Source organism: Sorghum bicolor, chromosome 1, assembly GCF_000003195.3.
Source record: "Sorghum bicolor cultivar BTx623 chromosome 1, Sorghum_bicolor_NCBIv3, whole genome shotgun sequence".
NCBI lineage: Eukaryota > Viridiplantae > Streptophyta > Magnoliopsida > Poales > Poaceae > Sorghum > Sorghum bicolor.
Genome location: NC_012870.2, coordinates 3,149,654 through 3,160,523, shown reverse-complemented (window position 1 = coordinate 3,160,523; position 10,870 = coordinate 3,149,654). Strand labels below are relative to the sequence as shown.

Sequence of the window (10,870 nt, the reverse complement as noted above, 5' to 3'; positions counted from 1 at the left end):
GCGGCCGGGCTGGTTTTCGGTGGAAAAGGCGGGCGTCCAGCCGTCGTCCACCGCATCCACGTCCACATGGGTGGGTCAATGACGCGTGGACCTAGAAAGGGTCAGGTCCGCTCCCCTGGCCCAGGAGTCAGCGGGAGCGGTGGTGCGTCCTCGCGGTGGGGATCGGGACGCGACGCAGTCCTGCTGCGGGGATGTCGGTGCTCGGAGCGGCGGGCGCCGTGGGCATCACCCACCGGAAACCCGAGACCGGCGACAGATGCAGCGCCTGCGGACTGCACGTGGCCGGACGCAGACCGCCGCGTGGCAGTTAGCGGGTGGCGCGTTGCGGGCCTGCGGCCGGACCTGGACGGGTATCGGGGTATGTGCCTCCGCCCTCGGGTCGGGCACGCTGCCGTCGGACGGTCCTAGTCGCCGGTCGCCGCTGGTTGAGGTCATCTTGAGAATTTTTAAGTTAAGGCCTCGGGTTTTATAAAACTTAAAAGGCCGGATAAATTCGTGTACAATGTCCATTCGTGTCGAATGTAGCAAGCAGGCCCTCCTTGGGTAAACATGTTTCTGTAAAGAATTTGTAATTAGACAGCAAGCTATATTATCTGCTGCAAGGTTAGGTCATCCGCAATGGTTATCAAATAGTTAGTTAGGAGAAATTCTATTGGCTTTCAATAGCACTTTACAAATAGCTAACGAGATGATGTATAAAAATAATAAAAAAGTAGCACTTTCATTGGCTATCGAGGAGAGAGATCAAATAGCTAGCGACTTCCTAATAGCTAGCGACTCATAAATTGCTAATCTAGCACAATCTTCTAGAAATAACTCTCTCACAATACTCTCCACAATAGCTAGTGACTTTCTAATAGCTAGCGACTTCTTAAGCTAGCTATTTGCAAATTACCATTGAGAGCCAATAACATTCTTCCTAGGATCAAATAGCTAGCGATTTGAACACCATTGTGGATGCCCTTAGCATGGGTTTTCTTAGGCGTTAATAAGACACCATGGGTCGTATACTCGTATTAGGAATTCAACACATCTTAATGCAGTTAGAGCGGTTTAAGAAACTCACATGATGTGTGTAAATCGGTGACCAATTTGTGAGTGTCAAGTTAGAGTGGTTTAAGAAGCTCTAGATAGATCATTTGAGCTCTATGCATTGCCACGTAAAGGGTAATATGGTCATTTTATAAAAGTTAGTGCATGTACGTATCTTCGCTACGTCATTTTTCACTATAAACGGAAAATCAATCCAAAGGGTATATTCAGACTTCTGGAATAATCAAGCGATGGTGTCTGCTTTCGTTGTACTTGTTTTGTCGTTGTTATTAATGAGTTGTCTCTAAGGCTAAGGAAGCTATGGACACGACAACTGTCGTATGCGTTACTTTTGGCTCAGATGTTCTCCAAACCTTTTCCGTTCTTTTTGTTGATAACTTAACCATTTATAGAAATAGAAATACTCAGATATAGTCACCTGATAAGGCATATTTCCGTTAGTCATCCTCTCCCCCACACTTTCGCTCATGCCCTCTCTCTCATCTCCGACAACTCCTCTCCAGTGGAGCTCCACCCACACCCATGCTCACGCCCACTCCCACCCCCCTCCCCCCTCGCCAACTCCGACGGGCTTAGAAGAAGGGGCTCGGGGGAGGCAATTCGGCTAGGTAGTTATGGGCCCTGGCGGCGGTTGGAGGCGACTGGGCTAGAACAGGGCGAGAGAGCTCCATGGCCAAAGCTATATGGCCATGTTGGGCTAGGTCATCGGAGTCCCATGGGCAGAGCTCCATGGTCAGCCCAAGTTGATGCGGGGAAGGAGAAGAAAGAGGCGGTCACGGCAGCTGCGGAGCTCCAGCACAACCATAGCCCTTCCACGGTGGGGCGGTGGACAACAACGTGGGCGAGGACGAGGCAGAGGAGGGGCGCCAGCGAGGCAGGCGAGCTGGGCCGCAAGGACGAGGAGGCGCGAGGAGGAAGAAGACGATTGCGCAAGGGAGGAGAGACGCAAGGATGAGAGATCATGGCGGGAGTTCGAAGACAATTGAGGGTTAAGCTAACCAATAGTCATCAGATGAGGAGACACACCTTTATAGAAAAAGTTGGTCTTTAGCAGGTGTAAATAGTTCATTTGTATTATCCACTCTTTTTGTGTTACGGTAGGACTCAATAGCTAGGTCACTCTTTACTCATGAAATATGCATGCACATTTGTTGAGACAAAAGTAAGGCTTACAATTTCTCATCATATACTCTTATAAAGCTAAACTCCACTAGATGAATTCTTTTCTTCATGCAAGGTGTCCATATCATTCCCCACTAAGTGACCCGCTAAATGTTCTATATCTTCATGCAAGGTGTCCACATCATTCCCCACTATTAGATATATATCACACTATAAAAGAGCGAGATTTTTTAAAGGGGATCTCCCTCTCTAATAACCGTTCGATCTAAACGTCGTACTATATAAGCCATCCGTCACCCGTGATCTTACATGATATAAGATGTAAGACTCCTCCTAAACCAAGATTTCTTCTAGACTCAGAGTTACAAATACTTCAGTCTTTTTCTTTTGCTTTTTCAATTTTTTTAGGTCCAATTCATTAGCCATTTTGACTCTTTTTGTTTCAAGAAAGAATTAAGAGCATGTTTCCTTTTTGTCGTGCATGCTTAACTCCGATCACTACTACGCATGAGTCATTGCAGCCGTGTTTGTTGTTTCTATCAAACCGTGCAAAGCATGCCTCAAACCAGATGACAAACGAATAAAAAGTCAGAAAAATATGTGGAAAGTTATGTAGATATATGCATGCATGTCTTTGGCCTTGGGGACGCCGAAGCCTGGGTCATGGAGGACCTGGAGGTGTTTGAGCAGATGTGGCAAATGATGGTGAGGCGCACGCAGTTAGGCAAGCTCGCTAAAGCATGGGCGAGGCAACGATCCGTTACACATGATCTTACTTGATGTAAGATGTACTCCTCATCAATCAAGATTTGTTTTTATCCAAAAAGAGAATCCGTAACAAGCCTTGCATGAGGATAGTAAATAGATTAATTAGAAAAAAATATAGATGCACCGCCGCCTACCACGGATTGTTCGGAAAAAAAAATAATACACTTCAAGATGCATGCATGCAATTAATAAATAGATTAATTAAAAAAGGAAAAATAACGTGCAACTATAATAAATAAACTAATTCAGAAAAGTAAAATAATACGAAGGTACATCAATACAAATATGTAGTAGCAACTAAAAAGAAAATAATAAAATTTGAACACACATGATTTTATTTGTTATGACAATCAAGGTAGAAAAATCAGCAAACATCTTGCATTACTTATAGTAGCACAGAGTGAAAATAAAATCAAGGAACATCCAATAATATAAACACGTCCGTATTGCACGCGTATATTTGCTAATAATATATAAAAGCAACTTATTTACAAAAGATATAACAACTTTTTTAGAATGACAGCTAGCACATATTGGATTATAGACGGACAGATAAGATGCCCAAGCCCATAACGTTGGTGTGGCCCGTCTAGCAATAGACCGAAAACCGGCACGGCCTGGTGACGCATGCTGTGCATGGGCCACAGTGGCAGCCCAATTTGACTTTACCGACATGGGCCGTTATTTTAGAGAGTGAGCCAGAGGAACCCGGTGTCATGCGGTGGCGGAGACGAGGCAGCGCCGCAGCGGTCCATCGTGCGGGAGAGAGATTTCTTCCCGACTCCCCACGCTCTCCTCCAAGCCAATCCCTCCTTACCCGTCCACGGTTTTTTTTTACTCGAATCGCGGAGAAGTCCCGAGGTCAGGGTTTCCTGATTCTACTTGGATTAGGATCTGATGTCGGCATGGGGTCCTGCGCGCGGAGCTAGCGGCTTGCGTGAATCCGGATCCGGAGCTGCTGGTGGTGAGGATGATGGCGAGAGGCGACAGAGCGTTCGACCCTGCGTTCCTCCTCTGACCATCGTCATCGGGGGAGATGCCATGGTGGTGGAGAAAACAGGAGATGCCATGGTGTGTGAGAAAACAGGCGCATGGACGGGTACGAAGAAGGCAAAGGTCCAATGCGCACCTACTTCTGAGGGTGTCGACATGACTGCTCCTGTGATCAGCACACCAGAACAAGGAGTTGAAGGCTTTGATTGGAAGCAGGTCGAAGGCTTTGATTGGACCTATGCTGATGTCAAGGAGGAAGTCGATTCCTTTCAAAAGTACCGCGGCCTTCCTAACTTAGATGATGACTTTTGGATTTTAAATGATGACCAACAGACTGAAGAACTCCGAAAACGCCTCGCCATATGTCACATCAGAGCTCACAAGGTAATAAACATATAGTATACCGGATGTGTACAATTCTGCTTTCCGCACTTGCATCTGTTTCTTATGCCTTGTCTTGCCTTGCTTTTGCCGATATATCAAAGGGAGCTGGGCTGAACGATGCACAGTTGCTGTCCATTCTCGAACAAGATGGGCCTTTCCGACCTTACGAGCATCCTCCCAAGTGGATGTTCGACGTCGAACGCTTCAAGATTTCTGGATTCCAGGACTACCAGCGTCTCATTCCCGTCGAAAGTTATGTATGTAACACTTATTTCTCAGATCCATTCTTGCTGCTAAGCCCACGTCACCGCATTTTTAGTTCGAGATGCATTCTGTTTGGAGCCACATTAAACAGTCTGTGTTGCTCTGGATCATTTATATTGGCTCAAGGCTTTGAAATGGAGTGGTGCCTTGTCTATGTGGCTCTTTGCAAGGGCTGTCGTCGTAAGTTGTCTCCCTGTCAATGCAGAATTGACAGAGGTAATGCAGTGGGAGTGGGACATCCAGAAATAAATTACACCCAGCAGTTATAAGTTGGCACCGGATTTACTTCTTTTCCCCATGTCTTTGGTGCCCACCACTTGTGCTATCAGTAGTGACGAAACAAAATGTGTAATTGTTTAAAAAAAATTCTTCGTGCAGGATTACCACGACTGGTCTCATTATTACAATGCCTTTAGTACACTTGAGAGTGATCAACAATTTGTCTGCTTGTGGGAAAAGCTATTTGATAAAACCAAGGTATAAGCGATGTTATTGATTACGCACTTCTGGTCATATGTCAATTTTGTTTTGATAACCTTTTTGTTACATGCAGTGGCTTCAACATTGCCACAAACTCACACGGCAAGAGGTACACAGCCCCTAAAATTCTCTTGTGGTTAATAGGCTTGTTTAATGTGTTCGATGCTATCTCAGTCTTCACACCCTAAAGTGGTTTCATTTATTTTTTGTTTAGTGGAGGATAGTGGACCGTGTGACCTTCTATCACGCAGCGAAGATTAAAGCAGATTACCCCCAAATTTATTCGATGTTACTTATTGATTTCACAAGTGTAATAATCCTATCTCCTCGACATATTAATGTGTTGGATATTGCAAGCTGAGCTAGAAAGGGATAATGTAAGTCTAAGTTGCCCTTGTTCACAGGTGTCATTCGCTTATATATTGAAATTTATTCTCTGTCCTATCCCCAGTGCCTAATTCTTTCAAATTTTCTCTCCAGTATAAAACATGTGTGGATGCCATAGATAAAAATGTAAGGTACTTTTGTCTTGGAGATCAGTGTCCAACTGGAATTTTTCTTTGCACTAAGGGAATTCTTGTCTGTATGTAGCTTGAAGAAGGTGAAGCTTATTGGTTGATCGTGGAGGCTGTCAGAAAACTTGTTAGTTGATTCTTTTTTTCTTTTGAGATTTTAGATTTTAGATAGATGTACCTTTATTCTGGTTTTTAATGTTTTCCAAATATTCGCTTGACTTCGCTTATCTGGAAGCTAAATTCATTTGCAGGTTCTAAGGCTCAAGACCTATTATGAATATGCCAAAAACAAGTTGGATATTGCAGACAAAATGGGTTTGATCCGCCCCAGCCCCCACACAAGTATGTAAATTTTGTCAAGAATGATGTCAGATTACATGCTTATTATTCAACAAGACCAGATTACCCGGGGGATTCTAACATAGCCTGTATAACTCTACTTTTAGGCTGATGGTGAACCACATGCAGATTGTCCTAATGTTTCTATTAAAAGAGGAAAATTCAAATGTCCGTGCTATGAAAACGATGTATACCTTGAATCATAAGAATATCTCAATGAAAGCTGTTTGTCCAAAGATCACAGATCATGAATTTTTAGTATTCACCGATGAATGTATTGGAAGTAAAGTTAAATGGATTTGGACTAAGTACTGTACTGGTTATGGACACATTCCCTCAAATACTTTTCTAACAATTGTAAGGTAATAAATCTTTCTTAGTTCTAATGAATAATTAATTTGTTTTTTTATTTGATCAATCTATTATTTCAAAATTCATGTACAAAAATTATTTTTTTGAGTTCACTTTGGCCCTCATGGCCATGTACAGAAATTATTGATGGTGTTGAATACTTCAGGCCTTGTTTAGTTCGCAAAAAAATTGGTTTTTGGCTACTGTAGCACTTTCGTTTTTATTTGACAAACATTATCCAATCATGGAGTAATTAGGTTCAAAAAATTCATCTCACAAATTACAGATAAACTGTGCAATTAGTTTTTATTTTCGTCTATATTTAATACTCCATGCATGCAACCAAAGATTCGATGTGACGGAGAATCTTGAAAATTTTTGCGAACTAAACAAGGCCTCAGAAGGAATGGTTTCTATCATGGCAACTTTACTTGGGAGATTACACTTTACAAACGTCCCAACACTGAAACTTTGTAACTTCAAAACCAATGGTACAATCTGTATATTAGATTATTGAAATATGTGATCTCAAATTATTTTTTTGGGTCAAACATTAGAACTGTAACTTCAAAACTTGCTTACCCTCAGCTGCGGCAGTCAGCATCACTCCTGACCTCGGCAAGTTTCTCGTATTTTCTCCGCTTTCCTCTCTGCTTCTACAGTCTGCGGCGCAGCTGTGCAGCTAGCTCTTCTGAACGTGGTCTATATATGCTTTCACGCTCTCGATGCATGCTCACGACTTGCTTACTCTCACCGCTGCCGTCGCATGAGCTATATATGGAGCACCACGGTAGCGTTAATGAGGCTGAGGCTACGAATAAGCTCAACTCTCACAGCTAATAGTGATTAGCACGCGTTCTTATGTGCGGACTGGCATCACGGATATCTTTAAACAAATGATTGGATTATAAGCATTCGAGAACAAATCACACAAGCTATACATGTCTTTTTTTAAAACAAACTAAACATTCGAGTACCCCTGATTCCAGCTGACAGAACAACCCCTATTAATATTCTTTTTTAAGCAAAAGATGCTTGCTACCGCGAAAGAAGTTTTTCCAGTCAGGTTACCGAATGTAGTGGGGGTCGGGCCGGCAGCAGTCATAAAATCCACCTGGACCATTTTTGTGATTTTGTCCATCACGTCAAGAGACAGAGCAGCTGGAATCGATAAATGGCGCACCATGCATGGATCTCAGATTTTTTTTTTATCAATCAATCATGGATCTCAGATTAATATTATGATTCTGATGGGTTGGAGGAGGAATTAATGAGAATGCGACGGTGCAATGCAAAAAGGATCAGATCGGATCGGAGCAAGGAAGGAAGGAACGAGTATTTAATATAAATCGTACGCATGCCACGCTGCAGTTTTCGCTCCTCCTCCACGTCTATATCCAGGCGGGCTGCGGCCGGCGGAGTCATCACATCACACAAAGCAGTAGCAATGGTGGATTCATTTTGTTCTTCATTCATCACGTCAAAGCTGGTGGATGGATCATATCATATATGGATGATTTGGATATATATGGCGCACGTCAAAGCCAGGCCTCTTTGTCCTTGATTGGCTCCTGCCACGTGTTCGGGTTCGGTCGCGCCGCATAAAATCGGCGCAGGAATACCCACAGAGATCGAGGCCTTGTTTAGTTACTCTGGAAACCAAAAAGTTTTTAAGATTTCCCGTCACATCGAATCTTGTATCACATGCATAAAACATTAAATATAGACGGAAATAAAAACTAATTACACAGTTCAGTTGTAAATCACGAGACAAATCTTTTGATCCTAGTTAGTCCATAATTGAATAATATTTGTCACAAACAAACGAAAGTGCTACAATACCGAAAACTTTTCACTTTTCGAAACTAAACAATGCCCCAATGGAGATGCGGTCTGGTGCCCTGCAGCCATGAGAGCCTAAAGGTTTATTATGTGTACTTGTCATCACTATATAAATAGTCCATCTAGAGAGCTATCTAGACGAAGCATCCTTTCTTGCAAACTGTAAATCTAATGGCCTCATGCACCGTCCATCTCTGTTAGGTGTTACAAGCTGGCCGAACACAAAACTGCGTTTAACCCTTCTACTAGTAGTAGTACTTATAAATACTCTTGCTTACTGCTCAGCAAAAAAAAAAATCAATTACACATGCAATAAAAACATGCCGTTAGCCCACTCCTTCCATTCCAATTTTAATGCTCTTTTCTTTAAAAAAAACTGAACTAAATTTCTTTAAGATTTTGATCATATTTTTTAGAAATTATACTAACACCTATAATCCAAAATAAGTGCTGTTTTCAAAACATATTTCACACAAAAAATCATAAAACTAATCTAATGTTGAGGATATATTGATGGATTTTTTTTCTATAGATTTCATTATAATTAAAGAAATTTGGCTTAGGACAAAACTGAAGTGAACTACAATTTAAAACAAACTCTATACTTAGGGCAAGTACGTTGTATTAGTATTACAGTCTCATGCAGTGCAATATAGATTTTCTTAATGACACATGGAGGAAAGAGAGAGAGTTGAGAAAAAAGTGTTGTTTCGCAATAAGCAGCTTATAAGCTAAAATTTTATTCTATATTTAGGGCAAGTACCCTGATATGTCCTATACTCCTATAGATAGAGTTGTTCTCATCCGCATAACCCACAAAATTCTTTTTATTCTATGTACAAATTAAAGAATTATGAGTACTTTGAAATGACACGAAAGACATCAATTATATATGTTTCCTATTGAAACCATCTCAAAATTACACGAAAGAACATCTTGGTAAGTGAGAATTTCTTCTCTCTCTCTTTCTCTCTACAAAAGAAGCACATGACAACAACAATGACTTGGGCCTTGTTTAGTTCGCGGGTGTAAAGCTTTGGGGTATCACATTGGGTTTTAAATAGGATTGTCGCATGATGTGTTTGATATTAATAAAAAAAACTATAGAATCCGTTAGTAAACTACGAGACAAATTTATTAAGTATAATTAATTTATTATTAACACATGTGTTAATATAACAATATATTATCAAATCATGAACTAATTAGGTTTAAAAGTTTCATCTTATAAAGTAGTCGCAAACTGCGTGATTAGTTATATTAATTTAATACTCCGTGTTTGTATCTAATTATTTGATGGGATATAGAATGTAAACTTTCTGGAGAGAAACTAAACAAGGATCGATATACATGAATTAAATATATGCGGTGATCTCGTTGTCTTCAATAAATCCCGTCCCTATCGGGCTATCGGGGATCATCCAGCACAGTGACTGCAATGACCTGCCTCGCCCCTTTTCCCCCACCATCCTCGCGACACCCATCATCCAGCACAGTGACACCCATCCGTCCATCCTCGTGAAACTCGTGAGCTCCTCGCCCCCGCCCCCGCCCCCGGTCCACCATTGTCCTGTTGTTGGTCCATGCACGGCAGCTACCGGCAGGTGTTTCCGGCGATCGGTTGCCTCAACGAGCTGCGCTGCCAGGGTCCGGCACCGCCGACAGGGTGGGGCAGGATGTCAATGCCATTGGCGCTAACCGTGTCCGTCGTCGACGTGGTGTTCGCGGTGCTCGAGGCCTGGGTGTCGGCGTGCCTCTCCGCCGCCGCCGCCGTCGCCCGCGCCGCCCGGACCGGCGAGATCGGCCCCTTGCACTTCGCCTGATGCCCGCCCTCATGGATGATCCTGCTGCTGTCTTCGACTGCCGATCGACGACTCTGCGTGCGCGTCTGCTCCATCTCTACTTTCTAGCTAGCGACCGCGGTGCCTCCCGCCATGTCTCCTGGATTCTCTCTCACGCTCCACTGTGTGCCTGTGTCTTGTGTATTTCTCTGCAATAATGCTGGAGATGCAGCTGTATATTCTGTGCATTATTTTGAACAGTTTGTTTAATCGACGGCGTTCTGAGCATGGATGGCGCTGACCCATCTTCCAGTTTTGTCCCCATGCCATACTCAGATCGTGTAAAGCTGGCCATATCCAGCTTGGGTGTTTATCTTCCCGTCGATGTAACTTTCTCTAAGTCGCGACAAGTCATCAAGTAAGATTCATTTTGACACATGGACGTATGCTATCCGAATCGAATACAAGATCGTCCGTACCTGCGGCCATCTGTTCACCGGATCGCCGTAATCGCAACCACTCTACTTCCTTTTAATACACCTGTTTTACAAATGCTTTTATTTTATTATTTTTACAAATGACATTAATATATTTATATTCATATATATAATATAAACATAAATTGTTAGGATGGACTCTTTTTTTATATTTCTAGTTACAAATAATGATCAAAGCTGTGTTTTAAAGGCCGTGCTAATAACATAACTACTTGCGAACAGGAAGTTGTCCTACCGGCTACCGCAAAACAGTAGCAACCGCATGGAATATAACCGTATCCATTCCAAAAGTCATAGCTGAAAATATTTATCATGAAAGAACACTGTTAACTAACAAAAAAAAAGTAACAAAAAAAATATGGCTTATAAAAACAAGCGATCGGGCTCCTCTTGCAGTGTAACACGAAACGCAAAAGGAGCTCAGTGTCGGCGTATAAAACGACACAACACAAAGATGCTGGGGAGCTAGCATGCACTTCGA

The 10,870-nt window shown here is 42.5% G+C and overlaps 1 protein-coding gene across 1 annotated transcript; it reads left to right on the top strand.

Annotated features, from left to right (window-relative positions):
* Positions 3,638–6,327, top strand: LOC8061417. The gene is made up of 9 exons (XM_021460985.1): positions 3,638–4,320; positions 4,422–4,577; positions 4,963–5,061; positions 5,138–5,173; positions 5,279–5,441; positions 5,545–5,577; positions 5,656–5,706; positions 5,831–5,921; positions 6,026–6,327. The coding sequence occupies exons 1-5, from the start codon at positions 3,841–3,843 to the stop codon at positions 5,423–5,425; spliced, it is 918 nt and encodes a 305-aa protein (XP_021316660.1). The 5' UTR covers positions 3,638–3,840; the 3' UTR covers positions 5,426–5,441; positions 5,545–5,577; positions 5,656–5,706; positions 5,831–5,921; positions 6,026–6,327.